General features: G+C 46.0%; 2 protein-coding genes across 12 annotated transcripts in view; one reads left to right on the plus strand and one right to left on the minus strand.

Annotated features, from left to right (window-relative positions):
* The window catches only part of RFFL (ring finger and FYVE like domain containing E3 ubiquitin protein ligase), a 32678-nt gene extending 29852 nt beyond the window's left edge, over positions 1-2826 (plus strand). For 6 of the 10 annotated variants that reach the window (XM_030472405.2, XM_030472409.1, XM_030472410.1 and 3 more), the window contains one exon: positions 273-2826. In XM_030472405.2, coding sequence (XP_030328265.1) covers positions 273-454 — 182 coding nt within the window. In that variant the 3' untranslated portion in view covers positions 455-2826. The remainder of the gene's footprint in view (positions 1-272) is intronic. The other 4 variants (XM_030472413.1, XM_030472411.1, XM_030472404.1 and 1 more) reach the window with 2 other exon arrangements.
* Positions 1833-18781, minus strand: LIG3 (DNA ligase 3). Of its 2 annotated transcripts, XR_003989538.1 has the most exons (21): positions 18617-18781; positions 17782-18359; positions 17168-17305; positions 16084-16281; positions 15502-15653; positions 14443-14609; positions 13707-13784; positions 13423-13591; positions 12588-12743; positions 12002-12133; positions 11203-11282; positions 10706-10793; positions 9699-9776; positions 9311-9434; positions 9002-9144; positions 8117-8191; positions 7124-7270; positions 6441-6525; positions 5920-6094; positions 4971-5062; positions 1833-4180 (listed from the first exon to the last, which is right to left on the minus strand). XR_003989538.1 is itself a non-coding variant. In XM_030472401.1 (20 exons), exons 2-20 carry the CDS (start codon positions 18338-18340, stop codon positions 3947-3949), a joined length of 2985 nt encoding a protein of 994 aa, XP_030328261.1. In that variant the 5' UTR covers positions 18341-18359; positions 18617-18781; the 3' UTR covers positions 1833-3946. The 2 variants fall into 2 exon arrangements, 1 of the variants encoding a protein (XP_030328261.1); XM_030472401.1 differs by lacking the exon at positions 6441-6525.
* Between the last annotated feature and the right edge of the window lie 3023 nt (positions 18782-21804).

Raw genomic sequence — 21804 nt, forward strand, 5'->3', positions numbered from 1 at the left:
TGAAGAGAGACCTATGTTGCTTCATTGCTAAGAATCTCAGTAGTATTTCTGTTTTCATCACACAAATGACTGTGCAAAAGCTAAAACTTGCTGCTTGAAGGAGCAGGTGCCTCCACATCAGGGTAGTCAGACACAAGGAGAATTTATTTTTCAGTATGCAGAAGTCCATCAGAGAAGCCCTTGGACAAAGCCAACTCACACACTGCTCAGAAACAACGTACCTGTGTGCTGTTCCTTTGTCTCATGCCAGCCCTGCTCTCTTGTTTACTCAGGTGGTGCTGGGCTCCCAGGCACGGAGGAAAACCTCTGCAAAATCTGCATGGATGCACCCATTGACTGTGTCCTGCTGGAATGTGGCCACATGGTCACTTGCACCAAGTGCGGGAAGCGGATGAGCGAGTGTCCCATCTGCAGGCAGTACGTGATAAGGGCCATCCATGTCTTTAAGTCCTAAGTGTGTGGAAAGAAGACTGGGAATGCCTTAAAGCCTCATCTGCTGTTAGAGGAATGGTCAAAATAGCTACGAATAGTTAGGTCAGAGACTAGCACATGGACCCACTGGAAGCTGGAGGCGAGGGAAGGATGAAGCCTGAGAAAAGTTGTTCTTACCCAAGCCATGCCTGGCTCTTCCCATGATAGTGCTTTATACCACAGTGCCTGGACTCCTTGGAGCAAACTGCCAGCAGCAGACACACAAACTCTTAACAACCTACGTTCTAGGATAACTTGATCCTCTAGAGGTGGGGATCCAGGGATGTTTGGCTTCCCACCACAAAGATCAGATTCAGAGGCTTCATATTTTCCCCCGAGTAGTAAATAAAAGCGAAGCGGGATCTCTAAGAGTGACATTTGTTTTGCTGCTTAGGCTAAAAACCCAGCAACAACTTTATTTTCCAAGATGAAAACTTATTGTACTTGTTAATTTTTACTTTTAATTTAATGTTAAATTCCTATGCTTGCAGGACAGGCAGCCAGGCTCCCACCTCCCCATCAGAATAAACAGTTCTAGCCTAGTGCAATTGTGGAAAATGGTATCATTTTATTTGAAGGTGGACTTTGTAGTATTGAAAAATGTACCAGGAGTGAGACTCTGGCCCATAGAGCCTGATCTTGTGTGATGTTTTGTTTACATGCCAGGGAGATCCCTTTGACTTTCAGTTTTAAACCTGAACTGATTTCACTTGATTAAGGAGCTACAAATCTAAGGCTTGAGTCTTTTAGAGGGTTTAGTGAGGAAAACACACAGCTACAGAGCAGTCAGGGTTCTACTGTTACACAATCATATTTAAGTACAGGTGACCCTCTTTTTAGAGGGGAGACATGAAAGAAAGGAAACTTTATCTCCCCTGAATCATTACAGATGTTTCTGTTTACTAATCTGCTTCTGCCGTCCTCCCCTTTGCTCACTTACTCCTGTACCTTCAGACTGCTCATCAAAGCAATTGATTTGCACTCATTCTGCTTCTGAGGGTGGACAGCAGACTCTGTGGTCTGATTCATGCCAACTGCAAGCCCTCAGGAGCAGCATGTTCATGTGGAAGCCTTGCTAAAGAGAATTGTAGCTGGCGTATTTCTCCCTGAGTTTCAGAATCTTGATGCCTTAAGTTATCAGGCACCGTAAGATTGTACACTCATTTCCAGTCACTTGTTGAGTATCTTCTGCTGCAGGTTCTTTCCTGTCCAGCTTTCCCCTTTATGGGGGTGATCACTTAGTGTTCAAACCGCATCTCTGCACAGCTGCCAGCAGAGGAACAGCCCAAAGCCAAGTGTCCACTTAGAGCTCCTGGAGTAGTGGAAGTGCAGTTACAGAAACCATCACCAAAGACATCTACTTTTGCAGTAAGTGGTAATTAACAAGTTTAATTAACAGGGAATTAAACTTGTGTCATCTTTAACATGGAGTATGGCGTGAGTAGCAACTTGTTTCTCAACTGGCATGGAGTGGAGGGTCTCTATGAGTGTTAACAAAGCACTTAAGCTGAAGACATCTGTCTCTTGGTAGCAGAACTGCAGCAATATTGAGGTGGTCTCTGACCACAGACCTACAATGGGTGCTGAGGTTATTGAACTAAGAATTCAGAGTTTTACCTCCTTCTCTGTTCAGGTGGTTCTTTAACAGCTTCCAGCAGGAGATGAGCACTGGCACAATTCCATGCATCATGTTAAAGAAAGGAAAGAAAGGGCAGGTAAGCAGTCACTGTATTTACTCTTCAGGAGGTTCACAGGGAGCTCTCTCAGATGTACAGGAATACACATACAAAGTGTTGAACAGCCTCATTCATAAACTCACTGTGAAAATTCATGTTGTCATATTTTTCCATAAACTCAGGGCTGGGGGGAAGCAGGAAAAAGATGATTCCCCTGCAGACAGATGTACTTTTACTTGGAGAGGGTATAGGCTTATTTTCTACAGCAGATAAAGCAAGTTGCAGATCAATACCTGAAATTGTAGGAATGAGAAGATACATCCGCCCTGTGACTCTGAAACGTGCTTTCTGAAGGGAGGAGGTTCCTTTTTTGGCTCCTGGCTCCAGTGTTTCCCTTGCAAAAACGAGTCTCTACTTATGGATGGGTTGTTTTTAAAGGAAAATCAAAATCTGGAGGAAACTGATTAATGATCCAAAGGAATATAATGATCTGAACTAATAAATGGAAATATTTATGTGCTTTACGTACACTGTACATACTTTAAATATTTTAAAAGTTAATATTCTACTTGAAATGGCATGTTAAATCCTCTTGGTACTATGATGGTGAAACTTCCTAGTTTTGGTACAGAAGCTTGGTTTATAATTTTATAATAAAGTTGAACTGTGATTTAGTTAACCTTGTTTTCTGACTGTTACCAACAGGCCAGGAGAAAGCAGAGACCCTACAGCTACTTCTGCACTTCAACCAGGGAAGTTGGGAGAGCAGGCGCTTAAATACCATCAGTGGGTGGGGGACAAGTACAGGAGAGGTTGAAGGAAGAAAGGTAACAAACAAACACTAACTTTTAGCAATGCAGTCTTAATGGTGTGGAGATTACAAAGGGGAGAACGCCCTTGAGACTAAGGGAACCAGTAATCTGGTCAACTTGATTTTCCTTCCATCATGTACACATGCACCCACCCTACTCATGCAGAGTCATGAGTACATCATGCAGAGTCACAGTGGCATTTGCATAATAGTTAAAATGAACCCCTGTTCCTAAACCCCATCTTATTTATTAATATTCAAGTACTTGCAGTAGTTTTGAACAGCTTCAGAGAAGGAGGTCTCTCAACTATCCAGATGGTAGAGTTCCTTCCTCTGCTTTTATTTGGTGAAACATGAACAGCAGAACTCCTGAGCAGCATATTCTAGAAGACAAACACTCCAAGGGGATGCTTGGAGAATGCTACAGCAGTTGCTGTAATGGAAGATTAGTTGGTGCCCCAGTTTTAGTATGAAACCTGCAGCAGAGGTGTAAACTGCCACCAGATACAGACCTGTGCTGAGCGTTAGGAAAGAAAAGTCAAAGCAGGAGAAGGACACGCATCCTTCATGTGACTTGTAGCCATGCAGCAATTCACAGCTGGTAGTTTCACACAGCTGATGGGCTGGGTTCCTGGCCAGGCAGAGAGCAACTTTTGGAAAATGAGTCCTGACAGCAAAGGAGAAACTGCTTCAGTTTTATTTATCTATAAAAATACCCAAACTTTAAAAACTCAGAGACTAAACCAGCACCGGGGTAAGTGCAGCAGCCTGCAGTATGGGCAGAAAAATGGATTCAGCAGCGACACTTCCTCAGAGAGCTGTTTTAATTGATTCCATATGGATCTTTAGAACTACCGCTGATGGTCTTGGGCACTTTATTTCTATCCATGTCTCCACAGAGGAATCTCACCATTTCTTCCACCTGCCTACTTCTCAGCTGTTACCTTCAGGGACTTCTTGTGTGGGACTGCTCAGCTGCCCCCCATTGCTAGCATGGGGCTACCAGCCTCTGCTTCCGGATGCACTCCCAGATCCACTTGGGAGACACACGCTTAGCACCAGGATTGTCATCGATGTCCCCTATAACATGGGTTGCTGAGGCTGCATCAGACTCTGTCACAAGGTCCCCATCATATGCTATAAAGTACCGCTGGATTTTGTCAAAGTCCTTCACAGAGGGCGATAGATAGAGCTTCACACCAGTGAATATGTCCAGCAGTATCTGCAGATTGTGAAAGAGAGGCACAGGTTGATAAAACCATTAAACTGGTTTGGAAATGACACTAAAATCCTTGAAGGCATGAGTGAGTCCATTTGCAGTTCCCAAGGTTCTCATTCTAATCCCACACCTAATAACTGGACTGCTGTTAAATCGTACACAGGAGCAGCACCCACATGGTTCCCTGCAAGCCAGATGTTCCAGCTGAACAGCACTGCCCCAGCTTAAGGGAATTATTATCCCATTATTCCCCTTAGCGATGATGCTGATGTGGTCCAGTAAACATGATCTTAATGTCTCTGTCCTTACAAGCTGATGCTTCTTAGTTAGAGAACGTAACTACCCTGGGGGAGAACTTGCAGTTTATATCAAAATAGCTGCTCCAGGCTCATCAGGAAATTACAGCTCAGTGGCTCTTATTCCACTCCCCCAATTTGCTGCACAATGGGCTAGAAAGGACAGTTCTCTGCCTCTGCAGCTCCCAACTCTGCCGTATGCAGCAGTGAGGAAAAGCAGCTGCTCAACAGTCTCAACGCTTCGTGAGCAGGACACTGCCGGTGGGTGAAGTGAGCATTGGCCTTTAGCACAACAAACTCAGTTACAGCAGCTCTGCAGCCATCTGCTGCCCTTACAAGGGGACTTGCTGCTGTTCCTGCCTTTACATGTCATTTCAACTTAGGGTGCTGCTGTAGGAAGATTTCAAACTCTCCCGATGGAAGGCAAAAGTGAACGGACAACCGAAAGTGCCTCAGCTCGCTCCCACCCAAAGTGGCTGCTGCCCACCTGGCCATACCTTTTTGCCATTGTCTTCCATCTCAGACGCTTTCCTCTTCTCCCCTCGTTTCTCTTCTGATTTTTGAGGGGATCCAACGACTGCTTTGCTCTCTAAAAACAAAAACCTTGTCTCATTTGTGCTGTCCAGATACTGGTTGTGTATTAAAGCGGGGGGACAGGAGTGAAGAGAGGAAAAGGGAAAAGTTTCCTCCCCTCTTTCTGTAAAATCTGGGAATTAGAATGTAACTAAGTAAGACCGCTGTACTGCAAATGGTGTGAGGCATGTTCCTGCCCTCATTTCCAGGATGCTGCCACAGTGGCTCAGTTCTTCCCCAGTGACAAAGTGCTGGTGAAGCAAACTCATTTCACAGCTCTGCAGTTTACTACCTGGAAATCCCCCGCATCCAGGTGCCCTGTTATATGCACAAACTTCAGCCAAATAAAATTAAATACTGGTTCATGGCCAGAAATGTCTAAACCAAAAGGCACGAGATCTGCAGGAACAGGAGCAGCAGGTTTGCTGTTCAGATCAGTCTTATACCTTCTGCTAAGGACCTTGAGCTAGTCAGATTAAAGGGATTGCAGTCCCAGAGGAATCACTCCAAAGCAGTTTTGGTATGAACTCTAACAGACTCTGCTAGGTTCAAGATACCTGTTTCTAAGCAGCATATAATCCCAGAGAGCTTTTATTGTCCAAATGAGTTGCCTAAACACCAACCTAAACAGCATCAATCAGTGCTGTTCCCATCTTTTCTCACTCCCAGCTCAGCTCAGAGCTGTGGCTGTTCAGTCTGTGCTCGAGAGGCCAAACCAAGGGTGTAAACACAGCTTTGCTCATGATCCCTGACATACACATGGAAGCTGCCACGGGATCTTCAAGTATCTGACAGAAGGCAAAGATCCAGAGCCAGCCTCTCCAAAGGCAGAGAGCACACCCTGAGGTTCCTCTCCCCAAAGCACTATCTTACCTTCTGGCTTCTGGGCTTTTGCAGGTGACTTGCTTGGGGGAGTTTTAATAGTGCTGTGTGGTGTGGAAGACCTGGAATTTCCCTCATTCTCTCCACTGCTGCCAGCTGTGGACTCATCTTCCTCCCCAGCAGCAACACTGAAATCAGCCTTCTCTTTGGAGAGTTGGTACAGCTCCTGTCCCACCAGAAACAAAGCATTGCCTTTAACCACAGCGAAACCTCTGACATTAGATTTGAGCTGTAACGTGTGGTCTTCTCTAGTTTGTCTCTCCCCTGATATGTTTGCTCAAATAAATACTTTTTCTTCCTCTTTGTAGCCATTTTCCTGCCAAATTTGTCCAAGCTCTCTGCATTCCACCCAGCTGCTTGACATTAAGGGAAGCCATACAGGGATGTACCAAAAGCCACATTCACAGCATCTGCTACAGAGCAAGACTGACTACCTCTTCAGAGCCTGGCTCCTAGCCTGAAACCACCCACTGCTCACACAGGGAATAGTCTGTCTGAAGAAGGTATTTTACCTTTCTCTCCTTCACCTGCATAAGGAGCCAGAATCCCTTCTTGCTTCGATGGCATAACAAGTGCTTCTGTCTGCTGCCAGGGTCCCTGTAGGCGGTGTGAAGACAGCCCAAATGACAATAACTAGGCTGAGACCTGAGACCAGAGCTCAGGAGCAGCTGAGCTACTGCTGGGGTGGCAGCAGGCCAGCCCGCTTCCCCGTGCAGGAGGCTGTGTGGGGCGGGAGCAGCCCAGGGGTCCTGGCTGCCTGCCACTTGGCCCCTGTGCCCTGGAACAGGGCCAGGCTCCCCCATGTCACTTCCCAGATGCCTCCCTCAATCTCGGCAATTAATGGGAGACCGAATGACCATAAACAAAAGAATAAAGGTCACCTCTTTCAGGAAGGAAATGCCTCACCATGAAGGCTGTTACAAGAGCTGATAAAACCAGCTGCCAGCACAGACTTCCCTGAAAGTGCACAACACAACTCAAGAGACTTGAGAGGCCCCATGAAAGAATAAGATTCACATCAAAAGAACCCAGCAAGCAGCCTGAGCTTAGACTAAACAGAAAATGTAACATGCCACCATAGGTACCAGCCAGCAGACATCTTCACTGCATTCCCTGCTATCCAAATTTCTCTTTTTAAATACAGACTGTTGTCAGAACTTCTCCAACATGTTGCAGACATGCTGCATGAACTCACCTTAAGCTGCTGGAGGTTGGTGGCTGTCTGCCAGTCTTTGTCATCGCGAATGCGGGTGCAGCGAGGGAAGCGAATGGAGATCCCATCTGCAGTGTGGGCTTCAGCTTTAGAGAACTCAGCCCCTGTGATCTCCCACACTGGGGCTTTCTAAACACAGGATTGAGGAAGCCACGTCACATTCCTGTGTTCTCTCATGAGCTATCGATATGTCTGTATTCCTCTACCCCTACCACAACCCCGCTCCCCACCCCAGCACACAGCTCCATATCCACAAACTCACCTTCTTGGTCACCTTCATTAGAAAAACTTGGTTTTTTTTCTGTGAGTCAAAGATCCTCAACTAATCATAGAATCCCTGAGTGGTTTGGGTTGAAGGGACCTTAAAGCTCCTCCAGTTCCAACCCCCTGCCACGGGCAGGGACACCTTCCACTAGAGCAGGTTGCTCCAAGCCCCTGTGTCCAACCTGGCCTTGAACACTGCCAGGGATGGGGCAGCCACAGCTTCTCTGGGCACCCTGTGCCAGCGCCTCAGCACCCTCACAGGGAAGAACTTCCTTATAACCAACCTAAATCTCCCCTGTTTAAGTTTTAACCCATTACCCTTTATCCTATCACTACAGTTATAATACATAATGCACCTTTCCTATCAGACATACATGGCACAAGGCATACTGATAAAATCTGTAAAACAGCAACTTTTGGGGTACAGTTGTGCTTCAAATGTTTTAAGTCAGATTTCTCATGCCTCAAATTTAAAGAGAGTTCACTTCTGGAAGGGAATTAATGCATAAAAGTATCTCCCAGAAGTGCTGCAGGTACGATCTCTTCAGGAAGCTCTTAGCCTCAAATACACCTGCAAGATGCAGAAATAAACACTTAATTTCCTGTTCCAACTATAAAGACTAATTGTAATAGAGACAGTTTGTACACTTAAAGGAAGTGTAGTAATTGCTATATCAGGGCTGGAAAACATAGTTAATGACTGTGACTTACCTTTGGATCTGGGACAATGAAGTCTGGGTAGTATGTTTTGTTAATTTTTAGCCACCTTGGAATTTTACTGGGATCCTATTAATGAAGAACACAAAACCAAAATGATAGCATTTATGAGCCTATATGAACCTACTTCTACAAAAGAAGTGGCTGAAAGATAACCCAGAAGCAGATTAGTGTATCAAAGGTATTACATTGCCTTTGTATAGAGGAAACCTGCCAGCCTGCAGTGCAGGGTGCACTGCTCTGCAGCAGCTTATCTTATCCAGAGAATCACAGAAACTACCTGTAGCAGCTCTTGATGACTGTCATTCCATAGGTAACAATAACATTGGTGCTCCAACTGTGAGTCATATAAAACTACCCTTTTTTAAGATTCAAATGGCCTTCAGGATGGCAAATAAATACTAAAATTCAGCTGTTTATTTGTCATGTCTTGAAAAGTAAGATTCCTCACCTACATAAGTGGCTCACACAGTGTCTCAACAGCACCACGTCAGGTTGTCCAGCCGCAACACAGCCTGACCAGAGCATTTCTCACTCGCAGCCCCATCTAGTGACTGTCTTCACCAATGCAATATGCAATAAGGGAAAGGCACTTGCTCTGCTCCTCCCGATAAAACTTAGTGTTGGGAGGAAAACAGATGGTGTCTGGCTTCCCACTCGGTGTCTAATCTCAGGCAGTGCCTCTTCTTGGGAGCTGACTGCACCTACATCTCACTGCTGTCACAGCTATCTGCTTTACCACTAATCGAGCCTCTTCCCAGCAGAGCACTTGAGTTCTGCAGGAAGGCAGCACTCAGGTGTAGCTCAGGAGGAAAGTGGCATTTAGCAAGCCCTTTGCTGAGCAGTCCTTGATCACCTCCGTGCCACAGCCCCTCTCACCTTGCTGATCTTCACCATATCTAGCTCTGTTTGCAGACGTGCCAGGGTGGCATCATCGTGGCCACCAGAACACTTGGTCACAGTGCACCACTTCTCACTCTTGGGATCATAGCAGCCCATGAGGAAGATGGACATCATCCCACCTGCAGGAGGGGAGAGCAGGGTGGTTCACATCTTCTACAGGACATGCCACAGCTTTTCAAAAAGCAAAGTAATGAACCAAAACCCTTTTCCATCTTGGGGTGTTCAAAGGACCGTGGGCTTCTGGTGGCTTCACAGCATCAGCATAAGCCAAACCCAGAGACTTACCTTTACTGCCTTGTCCATAGAAAGCTCCCAGCACCACCAGGTCTGCCGTGTCAGCCATGGCACCCTCGTTTAGGTAGTCCTTCTTCACCTTCAGCCAGTGCCGCTTTCCTGGTTCATAATTACCCTGTGCAGAACAGGGCAAGAACCCCCCGTCAGAAAGATCATCTGGGGGACAGCTGTCTCCTCAAACAGCCCTTGCTTTTATCCAGCTTCGCATTGCAAGAGCACAGCAGTGCTCGGATCCATAAGGAACAACGGGGATTGGATGTCAGCATCAGTAAGAATACAGAGACTTCAAGAATGCTCAGCTTTGTGTGCTTCATCCACAGATCTCGTCTGTTATTCCCCAATTCCCAGCATACCCAGTGAAAAGTAAATAAGAACCTGCCTTTGTATCTTTCAACACCAGCCCTTCCAGTCCCTCACGGATGACTCGGGTGATCATATCTGCCAGATCTGAAGATTTCTGAAATGGAAAGGCATCGTGGTTAGCTCAAGAATGTCAAAAGGCTCTGGTCTTCAGGCTTTCTATGTGGAGCAGTGGTGCACTAAAGCCAAAGCAGCTGCGGAGAGGTAACTCCATAAAAAACTTTTCCAAAGAGAGTCCCATACACGTTCTCTTTGCTGCACATCCAGTGACTAAGCTGGGAATACGTCCCAAGAAAGAAGGGGTGGTTAGTTAAATATACTCCTCAGAGATGAGGCAGCCACACTGGTTGTATCCCAAGCATGTCCCGTATCTGCAAGGTGAGATCTTCTCAGCCTGCTTAATGCTCTATCCAGCTGCCTTGGTTCCTATGCTCTTTGCTTCTTCCCCAAATGCTTTCTCTGCCCCAAGTGCCCAAGCATTCTCCGCCAAAACCAAGATTCAACAGAAATCAGTAGCAGTGGGGAAAAATAATGGGAGATAGGGCTTGTGCATAGCAATGAAAGGAAAAACCAAGCGTGCTGCTGTGTAAATGCAGTTTTTAGCACTTGGGAGGTATGTGGGCTGGGTGGCACTTAAAGTTGCCAGCAGCAGTCTAGCTCCCTTCAGTCATACTCCAGTCTTCCTCCACAGCTCAGCACTGCACAGTGCAGACTAAGTTACAACAGGCTTTACCTCCTCCTAACAAAGTTATGATGGGTTGAAAATCATTAAGCCAGGAGGAAAAAAAGATGTGCAAGTTACGACTATGTAAAGTGGTTGCAGTGAGACAAGATGGGAGCACAGGCACAGTGTTCTTGAACACCACTAGCTCAGGGAGTCCTGTACAGACAGTAGAACCATCCTGACAGGCAGGGGGTGGCTGGATTTGCAGCCTTACTCAGAAGGCCATGTGGTAAAGGAGCAATGGGGTGTCCAGGGTGCAAGCAATGAGATCCCCATCCAGGCAGTTTTACCACTGAACTCACCGTGACGTGCTTCATCTCCGAGAAGAGGATCCGGTTGGGGATCTCAACCATGTTATCGTGGAGGAACTTGCGACGCTCACACAGAGGCCTGAAGGAAGGTTTGGATAATTAAAGACAAGCAAGTACCAGTCATGTGATCATTGAGAAAAGCTATTTAGAGAATGAAATGATTTATCCTACGGAGTTCCAGAAAGGACAATCAATTCTTACTTTCCTTCAGGGAGTGAGTTATAAAATAGAAATTCTATGTTAAGCATGCATTTTGTTTCAGATAGATGAGCTGGGCACTGAACCACGCTCACTGAACTACAGTTAATCCTGGTATTTTGGAACTGCAGAGCAAGATAGAGCTCCATAGTGAAACTCCTCAGCACAGCAAGGATCCTCCCATGCTGTCTGGATTTTCTAGGCTCAGCAGCCCACATAAACCTCTCCCTCTGTGGCAGGTTCATGCTGGGAAACCGGTCGGGCTACTCTCACACTGTGCAGACACATACCTGTCCATCAGGCTGACATCATTGAAGTAGATGCAGTCAAACACAAACAAACAAACGTTGGCATCTTGGAAAGCAGCTTTCTGCAAGACAATTCAAAGCAATTAAAAGAAATCTGCAGTCATAGCAAGCAGCAATAGGCAGGTTTAGAAAGATAACAGAAACAAAAGGATGTATTTTTATCTCCATAATCTTTTAGTTATAAGCAGCTTAGGCCTCTTCTAAAAGACAGAATTATTCTGAGAATTAAGATTTAGACTGAATGTGTCAAAGCAGAGAAAGAAACTAAAACATGCTAATTTCCTAGTGACAGGGAAACTACACCACAAATATTAATGACTTCAGGCTGTCTAACATCCATCCATCACTACTGCTGCAACAAATAACCAACCTGCATTCCAGGCTTCAGATTAATGGCTACTTTAAGTTAAAGCCCTTAGAGCTTAATTTTCCTGTTACTGTCCTCTTCCTCACCACCATTTAGTCTAGATGTAAGCGCTATACAACATTCACATGGGCTAAACACTCTTGACATACTGTGGTGTTCCAGTCTGCCACACATTGCTCAAACAATGACAGAACTGCAAGGTTTTCTAAGAATTTAATATTTATCTTGTGCTGAAGTGTTCTTACTGTCCTGCTAGATTAGTATCAAATCGATTGTATTAGAGCAGTACCTTTTCTTTAATATCTTAATATCTTCTCAGGGATCTTATTTTTTCCCCTGATCCTGTGATCACATGCTGGTGTGTTGAAGTCAGCAGAGTAACAGCCTCCAACCCCAACCAAGGAGTTTATTTACCTTGTGCACGCCAAGAGTCCCAAAAGGAAGTGGCTTGCCAGTTTTGTTGTCAATCAGAAGAACTTCTGAATCCAGGATCATACTTTGCCCACCAGGGAAAGCCTGAGGGATGAAGTCCTTAAAATGGGCCACCTTGGAGAAAAGGAAAGAAAAATACATCTACTGGCTGAAGAGAGGGACTCGCTGCAGTGCAGATGGTTCTCCCAGAAGCATGTCTGAGGCATGTGTAGGCATATCTGCATGAGGTTTGCTTTCTACTATGGTATAGGCTGTACAGTGTACAAAGAGAAAAATGAGTCTTGAACAAATACATCAAGTCACCCAGCTGGCATCAGGCCTCCCAAAATGCAGTGTGTAAAGAGGACTCTAAGGCAGAGAGCTTAACTTTTGCTTCAAGCTCTGGATGTCCACCAAAACTAACTGATCACAATTCTATGAAGTGTTGCTTTTCCAGATCCCATGTGTCTACATAAATTAGAAAAGTCTACAACAGGAGGTATCCCCCCTTGCTTATAGAAACTTGTGAAATTCAGTCGTGTTTCTAGAGGAGCTGGTGCAAGAGGAGAGGTGGTTTATAGGTGCTTACTTTATGTGGGAGGACAGGCTTGAGGCTTCTGCTGAAGTAGCTGAAATGATCTCCATTCTTATGGACCTGCACCCGCTCACCATCGTATTTGATCTCTGCATACATGCCATTCGGGCACTTCTTCATGGCATACTCAATGGACTTGCAGGCTTCAGCCTTAGGAAGGTGGAGAGAGACAAATTCCAAACTCACTCAGATGATATATTAAAAGATGAAGTTACTCTTAGTTAAGTTCATGAACTAACAATTCTTTGTAGCTCTTTTTGTCCAGGGTCTCTAATATCCAGACCAATATCCAGACCAAGTTTTCCTTTTCTTAAGTACTCATTTACTTAGAATCATCTGCATATACCCAGATAATTACAGCTTTTCGGTGCTTACGTCCTCCAAATACTTAAAGATGTAAGTACTGTGCCTTTAGCAGGAGTGTGCTTAGCCCATAAGTAAATATTTAACTCTGTTCAAATCTGTTCAAATAAACCCCCAAACTTATTTGAATCTCTAACGCAGTTGAAAGCTTACACTATTTCTAGAGAAAAGATGGACTTCTGGAATTACAGCAAACAAAAAGTCACTTCTGGACTGAAAGCAAGTCAAGATTTTAGCTTCTGCAGTGGCACTGAAGGTGCAAGTACTGAGTACACTGACTATTGGCCTCCTGGTACAAAACACTTTCTAAACTGGCATTAAATCAGCACTGCACGCTCTATTAGCTCACATTACACACAGTCACTTATCTGTCTACTGGTTCCTAAAGGTGATGGTCTGACAGTGCATATGAGAACTCCATCTCTTGGGCAGCTGAAGGTGCCCATTGCAGGGGAGCCAGCCTTACCAGCATGGGCTGCACGGGGGTCATCAGGGAGGCCTGCACGCTGAGGGTCCGCTTCAGACCTGGCATCTTCTCAGCCTCCTGCTGGTTCTTCAGCACTCGCTCTACCACATCCTGGAGGTTGCGTGAAGCTTTGAACGCCTCGTAAGCGTTGGGATCCAAAGCATCCAACCTTCAACAGATTGAGGAGAGGGAGAAACATGGATCAAGCTCAGCTCTGCTGCTCCTGGTTTATGAGGCTAATGCCCACTTCTGGTGGGTTTCTCACAACGAAAGGCAATACTTACACATGCTTTGCTCCAGCATTCATTTTCAAGTCATGCTTAATTAGCCTGATGATGCATTTCAGGTCGTTGCCCGTACATCTGAAATGTGAGAGAAGATTCAGAAGTGGCAGACATTTAACTGAATTACTTGCCAGCTGGAAAAAAGAAACTGATCAAAAAAGGTCCTCCCCTTCTGGAGGGTTTAAAATTAAACAAGGACATGTTACCAGTGACACCTCGGAGGCACAAAAGAATAGCCAAAAAGCTTTTTAGCATCTTTATGTTTGAATGCCTGTATTAATTCTGCCTCAGTGGTGACACACTTTCCAAAATTCACTTCATTAATGCATCAGAAGGAAGTGACAGGAACATCCTCAAATCAGATCAACGCAGACTGAGCCAGACTAAGAGTCTTCAACCTGTTTAAATGGTCTGAAGGCTTCTCCCAACATACCTAAATACAGCAACTTAATTAACAGCTAAGTCCCATTAAGGTAGTTTTGCAAGCTGTTTAGTACTGACTGAACAGTGGCTTGTCAGGCCAGGATGAAATTCTCTGGCATGAACAGGAGCCGTACATGTTCTCCACTGCTGATCAGCAGTCAGGGTGTCTTAATCAAACCACTAATAGCAGCTTGAAGACATGGAGTTCAGTGTCTGTGGCTGTGATTAGTTTTTCACCTATTCCAGCTTTTGATATGTTGGTAACTACTCCCAGTTTTAGGGCAAACCTTCAGAGGCTGATCACTTTGCTCACCTGCGAGTGATATGCTGCAGCACACTTTGCTGGTCATCTTCCTTAGTGAGCTTCGATAGCTGGATGAGGAATTCATCTACCTCTTGGATGGTCAGGAGGCTTTTGGCTGCTGGAGGACAACACTTGCTCTGTTCAAAGAAGAGGCGTATGGTCTCGGAAACATCTCCCTGTCTCCAGAAACAAAATAAGGGTGTGGATCAGAGCTATGGCTACAGAATGGGGATGTCACTGGGGATTCAATATGGCTCCCATAAGTGGGATAAACTGCAGGAATGATGCTGGGATTGCATGAAGGAATTGGAATCAAACATTAAAAGAAAGCTGCCATGACACAGAATAAAGCTTCTCAGCTGTTTCATTTGCAAAAGAAAGGTAAGTAAGAGTACCAGTATTATCTCATTGCTCTATTTTTCACTGCTGCAGCATCACAGACCATTTATTTCCTCAGGGTGAATCCACTTGTAAATTCACGGATCTGAAACAGTCTAGTGATGTCACTAGAAGACAGTATATACCAAGACAATAGAGGTGTAAAAATAAGCTTCATTAATTCACCCATTTTCTCCATCTTGCAATGAATCAGAAGTGTGCACAGCCTATTACCAACTCCTGTGCACAGGAATTAAATGCACACATGAGCACTTGCAATTGTATGAGTGTAGATTAACTGTATGAACCAAATTAAGCTCACAGGAATGGATCTGTTAATTGAATCACAGGTTTTGACAAGTGATGTTACAAAGCATAACATGAATCAGTTATGCAGGAATATGCTCGACAAAGCAGTTTAGACAAAGCAGATGCAGCCCAAATTGCCTAAATATTTCAGTATTGCTTTCTGAAGTTTGGCAGGTGAATTCATATGTTGTTTTCTGTTCAAGCATTCTTTTCTAAAGGTTCCAGATGGCAGAAAGTGCTATACAAGCAAAATCACTACTAATTCCCATTCCAACAGTCAAGCTGACTATGTTTCAAGTAGGAGTTAAAAAACCCCGTTCCAGCATTACCATACCGAGGGACTGAAGAGCAGAAATGAAGAGAACTGGTGTCTGTACCCACCTGCTCCAGGTCACGGACCATTTCTTCTTGGTTGCAGTTAAAAATCCTACTGAAGAGCTTTACAATCTGCTTATCGTTCAGGTTGTAAACAATCTTAATGACGCCTGGTAACAGCAGCTTAATGGTCAGGTACACATCACCATGAAAGCCATCTGGGAAAAAATCAGCACAGAGCATTGGAAACTGGCACAGTTTGTTTTCACACACAGGCTCTGCTTGTTTGGGCCCCTTAACATGGCCCTGGGAATAAATCTGCAGCCAGGGCTTCCTCTTCTCACCATGCTGTTCTGCTTCACATGAGAGACTCCTTAAAGGAAACACCCACAATTGCCCTCCAAATGTGACCCCAGCACGAAGTTTGGCAGCACCTACAAATGTTCTCCACAATTCTAGACTGAGACATTCTTGTCTGAATTTGTTATGGAGATAAACAGTTCACTTTGCAAACGTTATCTCCATAGTTCAGAAACCATCGCAACACACAGCGATCAGGTTTTATGTCACCCTTGCTTTTGAAGTAATACTTTGAGGTTCATTTTGAGAGGGCTTTCATATGATGAAAAAGACAAGCAGGAATCCTACCTCCTCCAGATCCCTTCTTCAGAAAATCCTGGATGATCTGTGTTTTCACATTATAGCTGGGCTTTTCGGCTACCATGGCACAGAGCTTCCTGAACTCACGCAGCAAGCAGTCTTTGTGCTTTGGATCACATTTTTTTGCAGATAGGCTGGACTTGTGGGAAGAGTTTGCAGAGATATCGTCTGAATTCTTTGGCTTGGCTGCAAAGACGTAAGAAGTTGCCTTTTTAACAAGTACAATATGATGCAAATTTTGCAGTTGAAGCTACCTCTGCTTGGCAAGCTGGAAAGAACAACCCCAGTGTGCTGGCAAAGCTTCGGAGCTGAAGAATGACCTGTGCTATGCCAAAATTTGTGACTTAAAAAATATCCTAAACTATTTTTATGTTAGTTTTGATCTTCACAGTATAGCAGAATCTTCTGGACCTTAATTCTACTGAACTAACACGATTAATCCTTGGTGAAAAGGAATTCCTGCTGGCAGATGCTTCTATTTCTATTTTATAGGCCTTTGCCCTTCACAGCAAGATATTTTCCAAGATATTTCTAAAATGGGGAAAAAAATGTCCCCATCCCCTCTTCTGTTACAATACCAGCAGCCCTGCACATTCCCAGCTCTGGCTGTGTACAGGGAGATAAGTGCTCTGGGTGGTTCAGAGCTCCACGTTAGTGCTCACACACCAACTGTCCTGCTGGCAGCGGTTTCTCAGGACAAGCTGCTGAGGTTTCCTTTCTTCCATGAACTCTGCCACTGGGAATCCCTCACAACCAAGCTTTTACAGATTTTGAGCTCCACATGGTGTATCTTTAGTCTGGACTTACACAGTTTGATTAAGTTGGCCAATGGACAAAGTCAGCCTGAGTGTGGGTTACTGCATCAACTTTGTTCCCTTGGGAATACTACAAACTCAAGACTAACAGCTTAACAAAGCACTAACCATTTTTGGCAAACCATATTTTAGAGCAGTAATTAAAACTCAACTGTCTTCTGTAGACAAAAAACTACTTATCTGAGCCAAGCTAAAACACCTCTGATGCTGATATAAGAAGAGAAGGATTTCCCAGAATTGCTTTCTTAAGTCTTTACCTGTGAAGCCAGAGAACTTCTTCGGTGATGGATTGATGAGAGCTAATGGATCTTTTGTAGTTAGCTGTCCTGTGGCAGTGAGCTTAGCTTGGACTATCACTTTTTTCTTCGGTGTACTTCCAGCCTTGGTATTAGCTTCTGTAAAACAGCAAGGTTCAAACCAGCAGTCAGAAATAACCTCATATATCCCTCAATAAACCATGTCAGAGATACTGCAACAAAGAAGTCTTAAAAGAACTGGTGAGGAAGGACAAAAAAATGAACCTTTTTTTTTCAGGCATCAAGTAAAAAGTAAAGATCATGGGAAAAAGCTGACAGGGAAAATAAAGATAACTGATGCATCCTCCTGGGATTCATCTGCCCATGAATTAAATCACCCAGACGTTCTCCATAATCAGTTGTGACACATGAATTAAGAAGTGACTACTTCTTACCTTTCCTATAGGGCTGAGACACAGATTTGAGCAGCACTTTGTCACACTAATGTCATCACTAGCTTGTATGAATACATCAGTGAGGATTTCATGGTAAAAGCAAGGCTGTGTGGCAGTTGGTGGCATACCTTGAAAATGAGTAAAGTACAAAAGTGAACAAGGTGCTGCCTTGTATCTCACCTGAGATGTGCTTGTTGATTAAGTCTTTCTCCGCATCTTGTAGCTCTTCCCATCCTTCCAAGTCCGTGATGTCTTCGATTTTCTTGGTGGTGGCCCGGGCCTTATCCAGCTTCTCAAACATGCACTTCACATGGTACCACTCCTTCATGTCCCCGCCAGACTCCGTGAAAGGATTAGGAACGATCTTTCCAATGCGCACCATTCCCTTCACGATCTTCTCCTTGCACTTCTTGCAGCCTGCTGTGCCACGCTTGGCATAGTCTACGCAGTACCTCTGCTCTGCCATGTCCCCTACAGCTGTGCAGGCCTGGCGAAGCCAAGTGTTCAAAAGCAGGGAGAAATGGGAACCCCCAGCACCACCACCCTGGTTTCTGCCTGCGGCCCAGAGAGATACAGGCTGTAACAGCAACTGGTACCAGTAACGGAGGCAGGCCCCAGGGAGCCCAATGCAGCAAAGGAAGGGTCTTGGCAAGGAGACCTGTGTGTGGAGGGAGAACAGTCCTGTGCCCCTGCCGAGTGCCCGGGCAGCCTGTGACAGCGTCCTGCTGCCTGTGGGCATCCAGCCTGCTCCGTGCGTGCTGCGGACGAGAGAGTGGACACTGAGACACCCCGCGGGTGCCTCGTGCGCGGTGCGGCCCCCCTCCTCACCCTCTCTCTATGCCCGCCCCACCGCTGCCTCCCCACAGCCCCACCACCCTCAGCCCCGATCCTCCTCCACACCCGCCCCACAGCCCCTTCTCCCCTCACACACAGCCCCGCCTCCCCATCGGCCGCTTTCCCGCCTTGGCGCGGCCGCAGGCCCCGGCCCTGCCCACCGCCGAGGTGAAGCGCTCACCGAGCTCTCACAACGCCGCCATCCCGCCCTCAGCTCCAGCCGTGCGGACCCGACCTTCCCCCTTCCCTCCCTCCGGCCCTCCCCAACCCCCGCCGCAGGCCGCAGCCGCCGCCGCGGTGCCTTCAAACGCGGCTCGCGGAGCTTCCGCGGCCGCGCCCCGCCCCTTCCGCCCCGCGGTGGCGCCTGCGTGAAGCCCTCGTGAGCCACCGCGCAGGCGCCGCGGAGCCTTTTCCCGCCTTCAGCCCGTGCTTGAGGCGATGCCGCGGCTCCGGCCCCCGGAGCCGGCTCCCCGGGAGCGCTGCGGCAAGCTGGGGCAGGGCGAAGGGCTTGACCCGTCTCCTGGCTCCGCCACATCCGTCCTCCCAAGAGCGCGGCGTCGTGTTGGTGCAGGTTTGAGGTGCCGCCATGTGCTCTGGGCTTCAAAATGGCCCCTCCGGGCGTGCAGCGCTGTACCCGCACAGATCTAGGGTGCTGCTCTGCCTCCTCACCCCCTCAAGCTGTGTGTGTGGGGGGAGGTGCTGCGCGGCCTCCCAGCACAGGCCCTCCGAGAGCACAGAGGTGTTGATGTAGACCTCAGCCCCCCAAAACCAGCCCTTCATCCCGGTACAGATGGGCACGTTCCTGCAGGCCAGCTCTCGGCTCTCTCGTGGTGGCAGCCGGCCCTGTTTCTGTGATGAAAGTGCTCTTGTGCTGTGCCAGGAGGCTGCTGAGGGAGCTGCAATGGAGGCTGAGCGCAGCACCGGCAGGATTCCTGCCTTTGGCCAGGAAAAGGATGCTGTGTGAGTTGTAATGGCCAGGCTGCCCCTGACCTGCTTTGCTGTACCTCAAAGGCAGAGTATGAGGCATAAGATACAGAATGAGGCATAATTTGCCTCAACAGATATGTACCTGTTTTTTTTTGCTGGCCTCCAGTTAGTTGTAAGGCGAGCTCTAGTGCCTTTTCTCAGCACACCGGACTGCAGCTACACAAGCCATGCTATTTGGAGCTGTGGATGAGCAGAGCAACTACATCTGGTCACAAAACTGGGATGAACTGCATGAGAGAAGCATTTCTGATCAATAGGATGTGGCTGTAAAGTAGCCAATCTGCATTTCTGTGCAATACTTTACATTGCAATACTTTGCTCTTGGACAATTGAATAATCCATGGTCTCAGAACAGAAGCACGCCTTCCTGTCCCTCATGGCGCAGAAGTGGTGGAAACCCCAAAACAAAAGAAAGACAAGCTCCCCCAACCAAATCCAACTGGGGCTTTGAGTCACAGAAGAGGAATAGCAGGATTCAGGGAGTTCATGAAGGATTTCTTGACTGCTGTTGACTTTACGTGGAAGGTATCCAGACCAACACTATGCTCCAGTTTTAAGATGCTGAACCAAGAGGCTGTGTGCATCCAGCTCCAAGACCGCATCTGACAGACCTGGTGTAAAGGTAAGTGGATGCGTTTAGTGCGGTTATGTTCTTTATCATTCACATTGCTGTGGAAAAGATGTACCATTGAGGAAGTTATTTACAGAACCAGCAGTGACTGGTGCAACAGTTTGCATTAACACTGACATCTTACAGGGGAAGAAAAGGATAAAACCTGGGAAAAGTTGTGGTGTTTAGGGAGAGCTCACTGGGAGCACGGCGCAGTGTTCGCAGCATGCCTTTGGTGAGATCTCTCATTCATTGTGTGTTTGAGCCTGGTAAAAGAGATGGAAAGATAGACTCAAGGGCTGACACCCACTGCAGTGTGTCGTTACTGCATTTAAGTGAGGCAGCTGAGCAGCCTCGCAGTGGTAGGATTTGCTTCCCTAACTTTTACTGTTTAAAAGTCAGCGAAATGGTCTAGATGACGTTGTGTTATAATCTATAATAATGCCTCTGTGAACCTGCAGAGGGCATTTCAGAGGCTTCAGATAGGGTGAGATGAATTGCCATCTGGCTCTTTTCGGTCTGGGGGGTGTTAAGATGGACAGGAAAATGAAGGGCTCCCCTCTGGATAGTTGTGCTGAAGCTGGAGATTGATGACCTGACCTGTGATGAAATGTAGAACGTGTGAGTTTCAGGTTATTTTTGTCAGTGAGAGACTGACACAAGTGATGGTTGCTATTGAAAGATCTGGGAATAGCAGCAAAGCTGGGGCACTCTTAGTTCCAGTTCTCTTGAGCAATGTAACTGAAGACTCTTCAGCTTGGAGCATTAGTTTCGCTCTTCTTCCACTGTGGCCCCAAGGGAATGGGTGGCAAGTTGTAACTGCATTTTCTGATCTTTTTGAGGCTTACAGGTTTTAGAGTACATTAAGAAGTGATAGGGAAGTGTCAACTAGCATGGGACTTCTTATTCTGGGTGGGAAGGTATGCTTGCAAGGGGAGGAATGAAAATTACTTTGGGTTTTACAGTCTTATTTGAACAAACTCCTCCAACTCCCACTTTGGCCAAGATGTACCTTTAAACAGCTGCGAATAGAGTGATATATGCAGTGAGTGTCTCTGCACAAAACTACAGGACATTGAGTTCACAGAAAGCTGAGAGAAAATGAGGAGACAAGTCACTGCTGTTTCTCAAAAGGATCAACAAGGAATCACTGTTGGTGTCTCTCTTGGTAGCTAATACTGGCATGGCTTAGATGAGCCTCTTAATATAATGCTCCCTCTGTGTAAAAGTCATCAGTGACAGACTGGTGCAGAACTCTCTTTTAAGTAGTTTATTCCACTAATACAGGGGAGATAATGCTCCAAAAGTCAGATTTAAAGGTTTGTGCTTAAGCCAAGTGGTCATCTGGAGTTCTGTCAGGAGTTGAAATATACGTTAAAGATGAATAATGATCTCAGGGTTTGTTTGTGGGTTTTTTCTCAGTGTTATGAAACTAAATATGTTTTTTTGCTTCTCCTTTAAACTAGTGTTGCAAATAGTTCATAAAAAAAGGTTCACCTTGTCCAAATCTTCTGGGAATACCTTAAATAGCTGGGGTTTTGAACCATAATTAAAGTTTCGATGCAAGGCTTCTTTCAGAGTTAGATTCTAATGAATCCAATCTTGGTGTTGAGAAAATGTCCAGAATCTCACTAAAATCAAATAAAGGGAGGGAGATACTTAGAATTTTAATAACTGCAATGATCAAATCTATCTCCCTCTCTGGCTGCTAAAGAAGATACTGGATCTGGATATGTGGTTTATTAAAATACAAGCGATAAGAGAAATGGAGG

The sequence above is a fragment of the Strigops habroptila genome, assembly GCF_004027225.2.
Source record: "Strigops habroptila isolate Jane chromosome 13 unlocalized genomic scaffold, bStrHab1.2.pri S16, whole genome shotgun sequence".
NCBI lineage: Eukaryota > Metazoa > Chordata > Aves > Psittaciformes > Psittacidae > Strigops > Strigops habroptila.

What these genes read in the sequence shown, in the direction of transcription:
- LIG3 (XM_030472401.1), bottom strand. Translation starts at nt 18,340, where the DNA reads ATGCCCACAGGCAGCAGGACGCTGTCACAGGCTGCCCGGGCACTCGGC. An exon ending in GATGTCAGCCTGATGGACAG is followed by an intron (nt 10,794 to 11,202) that starts GTATGTGTCTGC and finishes ACCTTCCTTCAG; the next exon opens with GCCTCTGTGTGAGCGTCGCA. An exon ending in AAAAGCCCAGAAGCCAGAAG is followed by an intron (nt 5,063 to 5,919) that starts GTAAGATAGTGC and finishes TTTTGTTTTTAG; the next exon opens with AGAGCAAAGCAGTCGTTGGA.